Here is a 16,116-nt window from a genome sequence, read left to right as displayed (position 1 = left end):
ATACACAGTATTGAAAGACCTTATTATGAATGGAGCAATGAAATCCTTTTTTCAATAACTTGATAATCTAGCATTGATAAAAATTACCTTGAGAACTAAATCAAGTTATTACTGTGTTAAAGGGCTGCCAATGGATAAGGTCATACCAAAGAAACATGCATTTTAACTCTGCTTAATAGAGTTTTTGAGATGCCTTGTTGCCCATGTAATGAAATTCTTGGCCCTGTAAAACAAAAGGTTTGAAATTGATGAGAAGCACAATTCTGATTGGTTTCTAGTCAGTGTTTTGCAACAAAGATCCTGATTGGCTATGGTTATTTAGTAACTGATTGCAAACTTTTGTTTTAGAGCCCTGCTCTACAAATACCAACAAATTCAATATACAATAATTAAGATAAAATTTTCTGGAATTTATTGAAAAGTTAAATCCCCCATCCTTCGTATCCCTACCCATTTTCTTGATCCCAAATATTGCTCATTCTTCCTTTTTCTGTTTCTCATCTATCTTCTCTAAAGTAACTTGTGATGATTCATATATACACAGACACTTACTTGTGTCTGTGTGCAAAGTTGGCTTCTAAAAGACCTATTTGTATCATTGCATTATATACCATCTCTGTCAAAACAGATGTGCCCATCCATAAGCACACTGTCTAACTTACTAGTGGTTTAGGAGGTGTTACTTTCTTCTTCTTGCCTCTCCGTTGTGATGCTTGCTTGAGTTTCTTCATCATCTTATAGCCGACGCTACTCAAGAGGAGTATGAAGATGAATGTCTGGAGGATGGAGAATGAATGCTATGTGGTTAACTTTAAGCTAAATGATAAAGAAGCAACCAGAGGACCAAAAGCATAAGGTCCCTCTTGGGGATCTGGCAAGTGGACCTAAGGCTGATTAGGTCCCATCTGGAGGATATGGCAAGTGGAACTAGGGCTGATTAGGTCCCCTCTGGGGGATCTGGCAAGTGGACCTAGGGCTGATTAGGTCCCCTCTTGGGGATCTGACAAGTGGACCTAGGGCTGATTAGGTCCCCTCTGGAGGATCTGGCAAGTGGACCTAAGGCTGATTAGGTCCCCTCTGGGGGATCTGGCAAGTGGACAAAGGGCGGATTAGGTCCCCTCTGGAGGATCTGGCAAGTGGACCTAAGGCTGATTAGGTCCCATCTGGGGGATCTGGCAAGTGGACCTAGGGCTGATTAGGTCCCCTCTTGGGGATCTGGCAAGTGGACCTAGGGCTGATAAGGTCCCCTCTGGAGGATCTGGCAAGTGGACCTAAGGCTGATTAGGTCCCTTCTGGGGGATCTGGCAAGTGGACCTAAGGCTGATTAGGTCCCTTCTGGGGGATCTGGCAAGTGGACCTAGGGCTGATTAGGTCCCCTCTTGGGGATCTGGCAAGTGGACCTAGGGCTGATTAGGTCCCCTCTGGAGGATCTGGCATGTGGACCTAAGGCTGATTAGGTCCCCTCTGGAGGATCTGGCAAGTGGACCTAAGGCTGATTAGGTCCCCTCTGGGGGATCTGGCAAGTGGACCTAAGGCTGATTAGGTCCCCTCTGGAGGATCTGGCAAGTGGACCTAAGGCTGATTAGGTCCCATCTGGGGGATCTGGCAAGTGGACCTAGGGCTGATTAGGTCCCCTCTTGGGGATCTGGCAAGTGGACCTAGGGCTGATTAGGTCCCCTCTGGAGAATCTGGCAAGTGGACCTAAGGCTGATTAGGTCCCCTCTTGGGGATCTGGCAAGTGGACCTAGGGCTGATTAGGTCCCCTCTTGGGGATCTGGCAAGTGGACCTAGGGCTGATTAGGTCTCCTCTGGGGGATCTGGCAAGTGGACAAAGGGCGGATTAGGTCCCATCTGGGGGATCTGGTAAGCGGACCTAGGGCTGATTAGGTCCCATCAAAGGGTTCTGGAAAGTGGACCAAGGGCTAGTATTTTTATGGATGACAATTAGTATAGGAACTTTCATTCTAAACAGGTACGCAATAAAATTGCCAAAAAGATTGGGGTAATAGCTTAACTTAAAATTTTTGCCTATTTCAGTTCTTATGTTACATTGTGCTTTTATCTCATCTACCATTAACTATGTAGTAATTGCATGAGAACTCACAACTAAAAGAAATATATAGCAAATATTTCTTTAACAAAAACAAGCAATCCGCCTTATGACTCGTTCTAATTACCTTTTTAAAAGTGTACCTGTTTTCCAACGAGAAAATATCTTACCAATTAAGAATATCATTTCATTACAGACCTGTTTATTAATGTACCAATGCCACAATCAGATGTTACTAAAGTGTTTCCACAATTATTTTAAAATAAAAAAATTGTTCCATACATATCAAACTAGAAATTGTAACAATTACACCCCTCTGTGTCACGTAAAGTCTCAAGCAAACAATCTTTTTATTTTGGACAACTCTTTTCGACTTCATTACCTAATTCTATCAAAATATGTAAATCTTGTAATTCTATGTGTGTTATTCCATGTAATTGTTCTCTTGATTGTTTTAAAATCATTTTATCATTAAAAACTGAATTATGAAAAAAAATAAGCAAATCTCTTGATCAGTTTAAACGTCCCTGTATCCAGAACAAAACACTTCTAAGGAAAGCTTTCCTCTCATTGTGTAATTTGTTTTCACGCCCCCCCCCTCTCCTCTTGGATTTATTCATAATTATGTTAAAATCATATTTACATAGTTCATATGCTAATTCACATGTATAAATATGATTTTCAGTAGAACAGTTGTACATCTTTAAATGTCAATGATTGGTATATAAAATATTTTTAATTGTGGAAATAAAGTTAAATTTGAAAAGAAATTATTTCCAGCCATGTCAAAGAGAAAAGTTTCATTGAGTTCATTGATCTTAAATTCCCTCTGACCTTTATCATGTAAGCTGAAACTCATGCAAGATGATTACCGATACTTGATAACCATTCTGTCCATGTTTCATGAACTAGGGACATACACTTTCTAGTTTTGATCACATGTCAAAAATACGACCTTGGTTGAGATTTCAATGTTGATGATGCCATTGCAAACAAAAATCATGAACTAATCCATGGAACGATAGCAAATCTAAACGAGCCATAACTTACACATTACAGAACACAACTGGTAACTTTACTTCTTGGTAAATGAGAATTTATGATTATAAAATAGTTCACCAAACCTAAAAATAGGCTTTAATTCACAGGCCTCTACAAAATTTTTTTTTGTCACTTGCCCTGTTGGGCAAGTGATGAAATAATTTGCTTGCCCGATAGAAAAAACTGCTTGCCCAATTTTTAAAATAATTTTTCATTATGACGGCACTACTCTTGTTTTTATTAAGGTATACAAAATAACAATTGAGAATCATGTCCAGTATAAAAGAACACACATTGAAAAGGATATTTTCAGCAACGTAGGCCTAAGTCTTTACGTTTATTTTGGAGAAAAAAAAACAATTTTTTATGGGTATTTAAGGTTTTAAAAAACCCTTCAACAAAAGTTGCTAAAATTTCATATTTTGCATCTTTAAATCCATGAAATTGCTTCCTGCGTACCATATTTCCTTAGAATTGCTTTCATTTACCGTAGTTAGAAAAGTAAGAAAGCCAGTGAAAAATGTTCAGCTCTTTATTGACTCGGAAAAAATAATTTTATCATCAAAAGTGGAGTGGCTAAAATTTCACATTTTGCATCTTTAAATCCATGAAATGGTCATTTATTTTCCATATTTTCTTGTTTAAAAAAAAATATTTGGAAACCATCAAGTCTTTTCTTCATAATTTTATGATGTTCCACTCTGTCAATAATTTTATCTACATGTTTTCACATGCTACTTTTTTATCTATTTTGAGGAATACCTGTTCACTTATTAATGAATTATTACTAACATTGTTTAATATTGTATGATTTTTAAGTAATTTCTTTCACTATGCTTAGAATCTTGGGTGTGTGTGTTGTGTGTGTGTGGGTGTTTGTGTGGGTGTGACTGTGAGTTGAACTTTGATATAAATGAATTCAATATCTAATTTCTACTTCGCCTATTCCAGTACAATAACCTGTACTCGGCCATGTAATAAAGGCCCACATACCCTAACTTTTCCTGAAGTTCTTTGAAAACGCAGACTTCTACGAAAATTGCATTTCTCCATGGGGGAGTCTAAATTTGGTGGGAATGTATTCATTAATAACTTAAATATACATGACAATGAAGAAATCATCAAACTTTATTGGAAGTTTTGAATAATATACCCGAAATGTAAACTCTGTCTGAAACAGAAAATCACCATCATTGAGGCCTTTACTGAGCGAATTGTCCCCCAGAGCTCTGGCAGAGAGACAGAGCTCAGACTGGCTAGCTAGTATACGCACGTGCGTGAGCCTCCCGCCGTCCTTGTAAAATAGATGGAGCTTTGTTTGATGATTTATTGTCTGATATTTACCTCATCCCCTCAAAAAGGGAAACAAATGAATTTTAAGTTATAATCAACAAATACGGCAAGTTATTTTTTATGTTAATAGGCCGTTTTGAAAAGCAAAGCCGAATGACAACTCACCAATGCGCGGTTACTAGACTGTGATTTATTTCCTGTGTAATTCTAATTATTTTATCACAGAATTGTGATATCGGAAGGGGGAAAATGTGCATTAGAAATTGCACATGATGGTAGTTATAATGGACCCCTATACTACATTCAACTGTTTCCCGGCCATTGCATTGATTTTTTTCATACCTGGTACCATGTATGGAAATACGTGGTACAGAAAAAATAACGCAATTTTGGAATTTGAAACTGCGCTACTCGCTATTTTTAAAGGCTTATTCATGATTTTGAGTGTGGATTTTTGATGATTTACGGAAAAACGAGGAACGGTACAGAAAAAAGACGCAACAACCACTTGCCCGATCGGGCAATTGACTTTGGGAAGTGCTTGCCCGCACGTCATTTTCACTTGCCCCGGGCAAGCGGGCAAGCGGGTTTGTCGCGCCCTGATTCATTTGATGAAAATCAAATTAATCTTACCTCAACAAGTTGGACAGTTTCTGGTAGTATATGTCTGTCTAGTGTCTTCTTATCATCCTTCTCAATGATCAAGCTTCGTCTACTTCTCCTCAAAGACTCTGTCAAATAAATGCATTCATATTCTATGCTTGTTTCAAGTGTAATAACAAATTAATGAGGCTTGACTCCATGACCCATAATTCATTTATACAAGTCTCTGATGTTTTCCACATCTTAGTACATGTTCCAGAATTATTTCTGTGCTTGAATCCAACAACTCATTTCCCTGCTGATTCAATAGCCAGTCATTTCATAATAGGTATAAGTCATGGTGCAATGGGAACATCTTATTAATTCATATAGATTAGTTACATCAGCACCTCACAACATTTTAGCCTACATTCACACCCCGAGGTTCACCTTTGTTGAAACCTCACAGGATTTTCTAGGAGCTCAATATTGAGTGAAAAGGGAACAAGTGGAACACCTCTTGCAGTCTCACCTGCATTACGTGACTCAATACAGCAGCAGTGCTGCCTTTAAAAAATATTGAATAATTATTCATGAACAAACATCATTCATATGATGATATACTACATTCATTGACCCTAAATGACCTTTTACCTTGATCATGTGACCCAATACTAGTGCAAAACATTCAGTGATACTTGATTAACCTAATGTCTAAATTATGAACAAGATCCATAAACATCCAAAAGTTATGATGGCAAGTAAACAAATACCTCCAACGTGGCCAAAGTTCATTGACCTTAACCCTAAGAAGACTGGGGGGCTTATTCAGCCCCCCCTCAATGTTTTTCGCGAAAAAATCCGTCGTGCGAAATCTTTTGACTGCATCACTCGCCGACTTTTTATTTTTTAATCTGACGCAACTTTTGAGACCAAATTTGTGACCCCCAGGTACGCGGTTCCAGAATTAAGCAACATTTCGTTAGTGATCGCGCTATCGACGGCCGAGTTCACAATCACCCCCCCCCCCGTCATCTTACGTGTCGAAATAGCCCAGTCTATTTAGGGTTAAATGACCTTTGACCTTGGTCATGTGACCTGAAACTCATGCAGGATGAATAACGATACACCATTACCAGTATGTCTAAGTTTCATGAACTAGATCCATAAAATTTTAAAGGTATGACATTTCAAAAACTTAACCTTGGTTATGATTTTGATGTGGATTCCCCCATAATGGTCTATAAAGTTCATTGACCCTAAATGACATTTGACCAAGTCTAAGACAAGTTCCTGTTGCAAAAAGGATATCAAAGTCTGAGACAGAACCCTTTTTGTATCAGACCTGGATCCCATAACGAAAAGCTTAGTAAGCATCGTAGAACATTTTTTATGGTTAATTGCATTGACTGCAATGTAGAATTAATTGCCAACCTTTGTGATACAGGACCCTGGTCTATGTACAATAGGAGTCCCAAGAAAAAAAACAGATTCAAAACAGTCATACCTTGTAAGTTTGAAAGAATTTCCTTCATGCATTCTGTTATCCTTATCTGTGTCTCTTCAAAAGATGGATCCTCTGTGAAATAAATCATATTCACAATATTACATTTATGAAGCACATAATACTTGATTCTATATGCACAAACATAAGATGGTATACTGTAATTTTTGTAAAACAGAGCACTATTCTTTTTTTCAAAATTGATTTATATAGTTATATCGTGGAGGGGAATTAATTTATCATGTTCATTGGGCAGAACAAAAAATGAATAAGTTAGGAATCTCATTTTAGATTAATATTGACATGTTATTTACGCCCTTTTATCATGAAGGGTGAGGGGGGTATAGTAAAGTAGTCGGCCATAGCATAAAATAATCCAAATAACACTCTAAAACACAGAAGAAATAGCATTGTTCATAGAAAAAAGACCCTTGGGCTTCCACTCTCTTTTTTTTGGTTTTCAAAAACATGTACAAAAAGAAAAACAAAACTTGCAAACTCATTTCATGTATTAAATTGCTATTACTATTTTCCTAGAAGGGCATCAGCTAAAAATTATTACCTGAGCTGAGATTGAAGAATTCATATGTAGTAAGAACCATCTTGAAGCCTGCCATCAGAATAACATCATGTTTCCCTGATAAGTAATCTGGTAGGTTCGTCTTGGGCGGACCTTGGGTTGAGAACTAAACAACAAAGAGAAAACTGAAATAAGGTACCTCTGTCCTGTTTTCCAAAGATATAATTCTTTATACTATCATCAAGTTTTCTTGACATAAAGGAATAATTTTTGGTATTATAAGTAAACAATCTATGCCCATATCACGTCATTTGTCAAGATCACACGTCAGAGGCAACATCTTTCCTCCCTGAAAAAATTAGACCTCACATCTAGTTTAATTCAGTTCTCATCAATTCTGATAACCTAGTTTAATAAAACCAGAGTTTAAACTAAACCCTGGCTTAAACACACAGCCAAGGTTTAATTTCTATGAAGGGGAGACCAACATTACAAAGAGCACACATCACCATTTAATGTTCAATACACATTAAATTGGACCATTTTTTTTTAAAAGAATTTTTGTGTTTCATTTGAATTTATTTGAAATGAAATGGAACAACTCTTACCTTCCAATTAAGATGTGGATCTTCTCTTATTGTACCCACATGGCAAGCAAGATCTTCAAGCAGTTTTTTCAAGGTATCTCTTCTCTGTGTAGATTCACAGCTTGTAGCTGGAGTATTACCATCTCCTTGTTGAGACTCATTAGAGAATTGATGAGGTGAAAGATGGGCAGCAGCAGCAAGACATCTCAATAACAGACTACGTAACTTCAACCATGATTTCTCTTGTTTAGATGATATCTCAATGTCTTCCTCTGATACTTGCCTGGATGAAGAAAGATAAGCTTGAGATCAATAAATTCTGAAATACCAAAAGTTTTGGTATTTCAGAAGTATTTTGTATTTTTCAGAAGCTATTTGTATACTAATGGGTTTTGAAAGCCCATTAGTATACAAACAGCGAATAGGCTAAAGGTGAAAGAAAGACCTATTCATACCTTGAACATATCTTAAAGTGCCACATTTCCATCTTCATGTAGATAGATATTAGTGTGGCAAGGTTTGGTTTGGGGGGGGGGGCTTCAATAAGATCACCCCTCTTCTGCCTATGTTCCAATGTTGTGAGGTGAAGTCTTTCAATCTTGATTAATAGGGTAGATCTCCTAAGTTGGGAATAAGTTTGGTAGCCCCAGCCTGCACCTTTCAAGAACTTGAATGTCTTTAAATAGATATGGGCAGCGAGCTTGCATGCAGTAGTCCAAATGTGGCCTGACAAGGGATTTGCAATGTTATAGAATTACATCTATACTATAAATGAAGTTCCTGTTGATCATTCCCAAAGCTCTATTAGCTTTCTTGGCCAAAGCGGCATATTGAGTAGAATCCTTTAGACTTATGTATCCATACATCAAGATCCTTTTCTTTGGTGGTTTCTCTGTCATTTCCCATACGATATGTATGATGTGGGTTGTGGAATCCTATATGCATAACACAATACTTAATTGTGTTATATACTTAATCTACCACATTTCTGCCCAAGTATTTAAGTGGTTATGTCCATTTGCATGCTATCAATATCTTCTTTAATATCTGCAAACATGCTGATGGTTGATCCATTGTCAATGTAGCATTCCACATTGTTCATGTACATCAGGAAACAATTTGGTCCTGCACTCAGTGTAATTTCTTTATTGCTATTCAGTGCTTTGATTGGGTTTGATTGACAAGTCACCAAGGACACAATACCGCCTTCGCTCAGGTATTCAAATTCATTTCACAGTTTTTGAGTGAACGTATGAATGGTACAATGATTCTAGACGAATTGCAATCATCATTTCAAAGATGATTCAAGATTTTCTTGTGAAAAGGCCCTTAGTCTAGCCTCAGTTCACTTACCATTTATGAGAATACAAGCACTCTATATTTCACTTTCTTTCTTTCTCTCACTCACACACAGTTGTTTTTGCATCAACAACAATAATAAACCAAGTTTCATACCTTTCTTTAGGAGACCACGAGGTGAAGCACTTCAGATCTCTATTATCACGGAGATCATCCCAGTCTGTGTCATCTATAATCAAGAGATATAAAGTGTGTGTAACAACTGCTATGCTAAAGCCAGAGTAATTATGCTGCATGATAGTAAAGCGCTAGAGAATTCTCATAAAGTGTTATGCGCTACATAAGCAAGTACAATTATTATAATAATTCCAACACCTTAATTTCAATAACTCAATCCATAACAAAGAAAAAATAAAATGCTTACTTTCTTCTAGTACACTTCATAAATGGTGAACACATACTGCCTTTTTCCACATGATACACAAGTGATGAATGCACCATAGAATTTATAACCAAATAAGTATGGCTTATTAGCTGGAATGACTAATTGTGTATTCAATATCAATCATCCCAGTAAAACATGATTTAATACAAAAAGAACTCACCATTAGCAGGGATGATTTCCATGTCTTGAACAATGTCTTCATATGTCTTGTTATTACTGCAGTATCAAAATAATTGATAACGATAGGTTTTATTTACAACATCACAAATGTCACTGTAATATTAACACATCAAATAACACACTGTTACAGCCCCTGTAGTTAGTTGAAATATTGTCTGAGAACCATCTGTAATACATAGTGAAAATTCGAGGGTATTAACGGTTTATTTTCATGTGGTCCAAAGCCAATTCGTCCAATTACCAACTCATGTACTATCATTTGGTCTACCATCAGTTTGTCCTACATCCACACTGTCTAATTGCCATTTCATCCACTTACTATTTCGTCTAATATCAAGTTGGTCCATATACTAATGGGTATGATTAGACTAAGTGTTAATTGGGCAAAATGAATGAAAATAAAATGAATATTAGGCCAACTGGTTTTGAGACGATATATGGTCATAGACGAACTAGTGATTGGACGAAGTGATGATTGGACCAAATGGTTGGTAGACGAAATGTTGGACAGAATGGCATTAGACTAGATAAAAGTAGACCATGTGGTGAGTTGGCAGTGGATTGGCAATAAAACTGGTCTTCCAAGGGAATCATTACATTGAGTTACCACCAGCCCATTGATCAATTTTCAAAAGAAAAAATATTTAGATATCCTCTTTCTCCTTTGGTACTCACTTCTCAGAATCTAGCATTAAATCTAATAACATCTTCTCTACTGTGGTCTGAGCAAAGTGAACTGAATGCTTTACTCTCTTCCTGAAAGACACAAACTCAGGGATCTTGTGAAATGATCCAAACTTGTATGCAGCAATGATGTGTTCTGTAGTCTATAAGAAAACCAAAAAAAATACACATTTACAACTTCTTTCATTTTTACAATCATGATTAAACTAATTCTGGCAGAAGCTTTAATTCATACAGATATCGTTATAAATGACAGGGATAAAATAAACCCCAATTTCCAGGCTACACAGGGTTAAGCCACTTATTCTTACATTTAAAATATATTTGCTCCTGTTCTATTTTGTCTTCAGCTCAACCTTGCATTAGCTCTTGATAATTGTTGTTCAAAAATATTTGAACATTTCTTTATTTTACTATTTTTAGAGTTTGCAATACCAAATAGCTATTTAGTTAACTGTACGATGAAATATGCATTTTTATAATGCAGTTGTTAATGACATGTGCTAATGCTGCTATTGGAATCTGCAATCAAGAATTCAACTTTTTTCTTTCCTTTTTTTTATTCATTTTCAACAGGGTAGCCTGATCAGTAATGAGACATTGTTTTACATGGGGGCCCTGAATAATACAAAGTAATACAAACATTTAAAATAAACAGAAGGCACTTAAATGTAAAATAAACAAAAATCAATAGAGCAAGATCAGCTAGTAAAACTTATTAAGAAATAATATATCTACAAATTTTGAACAACAAATGCCTGATATGCCTCCTTACATCTTTATGATTTGAAGTGAAGAACCTTAGAGTTGAATTGTAGAGTGAGTTAGCAGATGAATAGTGACCAAGTGACTTCACAAACCTAGCTGCATTATAGCTAAAAAACAAAAAGGAAAACAAAAATCATTTTAAGTTCTTGTAAATGGTCATTGTTGTCAATGATATTTGAGTATCCTCTAACATTCCCAAGTTACATATATGAAGAATATGAGACACTTTCAGGCACAAAATGTAACCAATTTTTTAAAGACAATTCAATGTACACAAATAACATGCAGTTCTGAGTGCATTGTGTCAAATAAATGCAGAAAACAAGCAATTGTTTGAAGCAATGACACACAGCAGAGTAGATTTGGACAATTCTAGAGTTAAATAAGATATATGGATCCTAGTCATTTGATAAACCAATTAATGTATAGATCAAGACTATACCTAGATCGACCATAAAAAAAATAAGTTCATTTGTTTTTTTTTTGTTTTTTTTGTGTGTGTTTTTTACTCGCCAGTGGTATTGATACTGTGTCCCCCAAATCAGGATAACATAATAACAAGTCAATCAGTAAGTAATATCAATCAATAATGCTTTGCTTAGAAACGTAATCACAAGCCTTTCCAAGAACAAAGCAGTCACAATCACAATAAGTTATATTCTGAATATTCCAAATAAAACTGGAAATCACCTCCAAGCAAGAGATGTTGTTACAAAGCATAAACCTAGATCTACTGACACACAATGTTGGAAAATGAAATCAAAATTAGTCAAATAAGCTGGTTAGCTGCGTATCAAACCCTGCACATCCAGGAACAAGAGATAAAAACATGTATGTGTGCTGCTTCAATCTTTACATGCTACTCAACTTAGTTTAAGTGTTACATTGAAGCACACATCCAAGCAAATCAACTTTCCTAATTAACTATTTGTCCGCCATGCACGGAATCCCCTATTGCCGGCTTAATTCTGTGGACACCAGAAATGGGTGCTCTGGCTTTGCATGAATAGTTTACATGACTGTTATTTTTTTTATGCTTTTTCCTACAGAAAAACGTTGTATGTGTGTGATATCTAAATTGAATCACATATATTCTGATAAGGTCTTACCCTAGGGTGTCTTGTTGTATGTGTTTGATATCTAAACTGGTGAAAAGCTCTGGGATGGGTCCAAACACACCTGAGAAAATAAGAGAAAGAAAAAACATAACTAGCACATCAATGATGTGGAGCTCATCCGGCATCTCGCAACACAATTTAACACAGTTTTAATTTCAGCCCAGTTGACACTGTAGTGAATTATATTGGTGACATAAATTGAGGATATAGAATTGAAATTGATGAAGAAAGGAGAAGCATTTTTTGTGATCTATGAATAAATTTCATATGAATTAAGTATTAATTATTATCTAGTCAAAATTTCTTAACTCTGTGAAGAACCTTGGTGAACTTAATGTAGCTCTCAGATGGAACAAAAATAACCAAAATAAATCAACAAATAAGTAAGCAATTTTTGTGAGTTTTGAAAATATATGAATAAATAGCAGATTCAATGAGTTTCAAAATTCAATGTTTAAATTTTGTATCACCACCTTGAGCTATCATATAAAGCAAACAAAACTGAAATTGATCAACAAATGAAGAAGAAATTTTTTTGTGTGTGATTTATGAATAAATTTTGAATAAATTAGAATAAATAATTTTCCAGACAAAATTTCAAAATTTTGTGTACAAGTTTGGTGAACCTCATGCAGCTCTACCAGATGGAAGAATAAAAATCAAAATCTGTCAACAAATAAAGAAGAAGAGGAATTTTCTGTGATTTATGAATACATTTCGCATAAATTAGCATAAAAATTGTTCTGGTCAAAATTTCACAATTCTGTGTAAAAGATTGGTGAACCTCATGAAGCTCTACCAGATGGAAGCAAAAAATTCAAAATCGGTCAACAAATAAAGAAAAAGAAGCATTTTATGTGAATTTTTAAATATATGCATGAATTAATTTCGCATAAATTAGCATAAAAATTGTTCTGGTCAAAATTTCAAAATTCTGTGTAGAAGTTTGGTGAACCTCATGAAGCTGTACCAGATGGAAGCAAAAAATCAAAATCGGTCAACAAATGAAGAAGAAGTAGCATTTTTTGTGAATTTGAAAAATGCACATTAATTAGCATATTTAATGAATTTCAAAATTCTGTGTAGAAGTTTTGAATGCCCCACCTACTGCTATTATATAAAGCAAACAGATTTGAAATCGGACTTGAAATGGCGAAGTAGTAGCATTTTGAAATTGTGGACGGACGACGGACGCCACGCCACGGCATAAGCTCATCTTGCCCTTCGGGCCAGATGAGCTAAAAATCACTTTCTTATGAGCTGGCCTCATTCCTAGTTCTATTGCATTACCACTTCAAATAAGTTTAGCCGGCCTACTTTTTTCTTTTTCTTCATGGAGTAGCGGCACATATGTATTGAAATTTGACTTGGCTATCTTTTGCAAAACCAGTGTAGAAGTTGGCCTACCCTTCCTGGGTGACACTGCACACTACAACGCTTACGGCTGTGCTCAAAGTGATGGAGAAACTGTGATCGTAGAGAGAGTCAATTAAACCCTGATTCTAAAATTACCATCATTTCATGTTTGTGAATCTAGTTAAAGTCGCTTAAACAGACCCTTGTAGTGTAAGCACTGTAAGGTGAAACTGTGTGCTGTATACATGTAAGTAGCCATTATTATTATATTTTAATTACTATCATTGTATTCATCATGTGATCAGCTCACTCATTAATATACACATTCATCTATACATTAGAAAAATATCAATAAAGTTAGTTTCCATATATCTTTAGAATCATAACTGTCTTTACTTACTCGCCAGACAGTAAAGTCTCATGAGTAAAAGTTTCATCTGACTGTTATTTTTGCTGTTTCTGATTCCCATTTCTAGCATCATAATCATTTTCCATAAATGCCTGTCATCATCTGAAAAAACACAATATCAAACATTGATTAGTCAACATTCCATTCTGACTCACAGAAAAAAACTAGTAGAGAATTCAAATACGAATATTATTCCTCCTGCAAATAATTGATGCTTTGCTTTTAAGAAATATGAAAATAATAATATTACATATATCTATGTGGAATGTAATTATACAAGAGAGATCATTGCAACTTTCAATAAACCATACAGCTGAAAATTTACAAAATAATAATTCTTGAGAAACATAAGTTGAGAAGAAAAAGTGCAATGGATGGTTGTCTATTCAGTATCAATGATAAATCATAACCCATTCATTGCGGACGTTCCATGGTTAAAACTCAATCATGACCATATATTGTGTAAATGAAAATGAATGAAATGACATATTCTCAAAATCAGGAAAATGTTTTTTTTAATAATACCTTCAGAGTACTATTGTAAAAAAAAATAAAGATGAACCATCAAAAATTAAAAGTACTTTAATTTCATGTTACATTACATATGGGGCAGCTGCTCGTATATGTCACAAATAAAAAATTGAAATTCAAATAACTTTCTTAATCTTTGATGGATTTTCAAACCTTCACCAATGGTTATCATTATTTAAGAAGTAGGAATTCTTTTTTCTAGAATAGGCAACTGATTTCATCATATTGCACATATGTAAACATCAAAATGTCTATGTGCAGAATAATTGGTCAAGATTTATTAAATGAGAAAGGAATGGCTCTTTCGCATTTACTTGATTTTTTAGGTGTCTTTCACTAAATCTCTGAATGACAATTAATATACATTGAAATTGAATTGACAAATTTATCAGGGATAAATTGACTCACCAGTCTATTCCCATACATCTAATACTATACCAGAGATATATTAATTTGCCAGTCTTTTCCCATCTCATAGTATACCACAGATGTGTTTACTCTCCAGTCTATTCTCATACATCTTTTAGTATACAGGAGATGTGTTAACTCACCAGTCTCTTCCCATACATCTAAAAGTATATGTACAGCTAATAAGAGGTAGTCATCTGCATATTGGTTATCAGCTGAGATGTTTCCCTCGGCAAACCGTAGACTTTGCCTGTGAGTAGCAGCCATCTCCATAGCAACATCAAGTTTCTCTGCCGAAGACAAACTAGACTGGATACCTAATCGTCTGCTCAACTGAATAGTGCTAAGATGTCTTTGAAGACCCTTGATCTAAATGGGAAAACAAAACCATCAGCCTTGGAGCTGTAATGTTCATGGCCAAATATATCAATAAGCACAGAGCAATTATAAAGCTCAAATTTCAAGCCCTTTATCATTTCAATAAAGCAAACAGAGAATAATAATTAGAAGAAAATACAGCATTTCGCAAATGATTAGCTTACGACATCATTAATGCAGTGATGTATGAAGGGAACTGATCATTAAAGGGGAAGTCATTGACCTATGCTACTTCCACTCTAAATTTGCCAAATATCATTTGTGCAAAATTTAATTGAAGAAAATAAATCATTAACAAGTGGAGCACCTCTGGCAGTCTTGCCTGTATTACGCGATTCAGTATAGCAGCAGTGCTGACTTTGAAAAGGAATAAAGAATAAAACACCATTCATATGATAATAAAATACTATGTTCATGGTCATGTGACCTGAAACTCAAAGGATATCCAATGATGCTTGATTACTCTTATGTTTAAGTTTCATGAACCAGATCCAAAAATGTTATAAGGTATGATGGAAATCAACATATATCCACAACATGGCAAAAGTTCATTGACCCTAAATAACTTTGACCTTGGCATGTGACCTGAAGCTCCGGCAGGATATTCAGTAATACTTGATTATAGTGTATGTCCAAGTTTTATAAACTAGGTCCGTATACTTTCAGAGTTATGACATTTTAAAAACTTAACCTTGGTTAAAATTTTGTTTTGATTACCCCCCCCCACACAAATATATAAGTTCATTGACCCTATAACCTTTGACCTTGGCATGTGACCTGAAACTCAGGCAAGACGTTCAGTAATCCCTGATTACCTTATGTCCATTTTTTTTAACTAGGTCCATATACTTTTCAAGTTATGATGACATTTCAAAGACTTAACCTTTAGTTAAGATTTGATGTTGAAAACAAGACCTTGTTTCTGAATTTTTTATGAACATCACTTTCATTGCTTTAATTGCA

The 16,116-nt window shown here is 35.3% G+C and overlaps 1 protein-coding gene across 1 annotated transcript in view; it reads right to left on the bottom strand.

Moving 5' to 3' along the window:
- The window catches only part of LOC121409328 (N-alpha-acetyltransferase 25, NatB auxiliary subunit-like), a 36,428-nt gene that overhangs the window by 3,497 nt on the left and 16,815 nt on the right, over positions 1–16,116 (bottom strand). Inside the window, exons 11-22 of the mRNA XM_041601259.1 lie at positions 14,919–15,144; positions 13,828–13,938; positions 12,063–12,132; positions 10,961–11,060; positions 10,177–10,328; positions 9,482–9,537; positions 9,033–9,105; positions 7,599–7,860; positions 7,033–7,156; positions 6,474–6,545; positions 5,018–5,115; positions 663–776 (exon numbers count right to left, since the gene is read on the bottom strand). Of these exons, the coding sequence (XP_041457193.1) occupies positions 663–776; positions 5,018–5,115; positions 6,474–6,545; positions 7,033–7,156; positions 7,599–7,860; positions 9,033–9,105; positions 9,482–9,537; positions 10,177–10,328; positions 10,961–11,060; positions 12,063–12,132; positions 13,828–13,938; positions 14,919–15,144 (1,458 nt within the window). The remainder of the gene's footprint in view (positions 1–662; positions 777–5,017; positions 5,116–6,473; positions 6,546–7,032; positions 7,157–7,598; positions 7,861–9,032; positions 9,106–9,481; positions 9,538–10,176; positions 10,329–10,960; positions 11,061–12,062; positions 12,133–13,827; positions 13,939–14,918; positions 15,145–16,116) is intronic.

The sequence above is a fragment of the Lytechinus variegatus genome, chromosome 2, assembly GCF_018143015.1.
Source record: "Lytechinus variegatus isolate NC3 chromosome 2, Lvar_3.0, whole genome shotgun sequence".
Lineage (NCBI taxonomy): Eukaryota > Metazoa > Echinodermata > Echinoidea > Temnopleuroida > Toxopneustidae > Lytechinus > Lytechinus variegatus.
The sequence above is the reverse complement of the archived record's forward strand: the minus strand, read 5'-3'. Positions and strand labels throughout refer to the sequence as shown.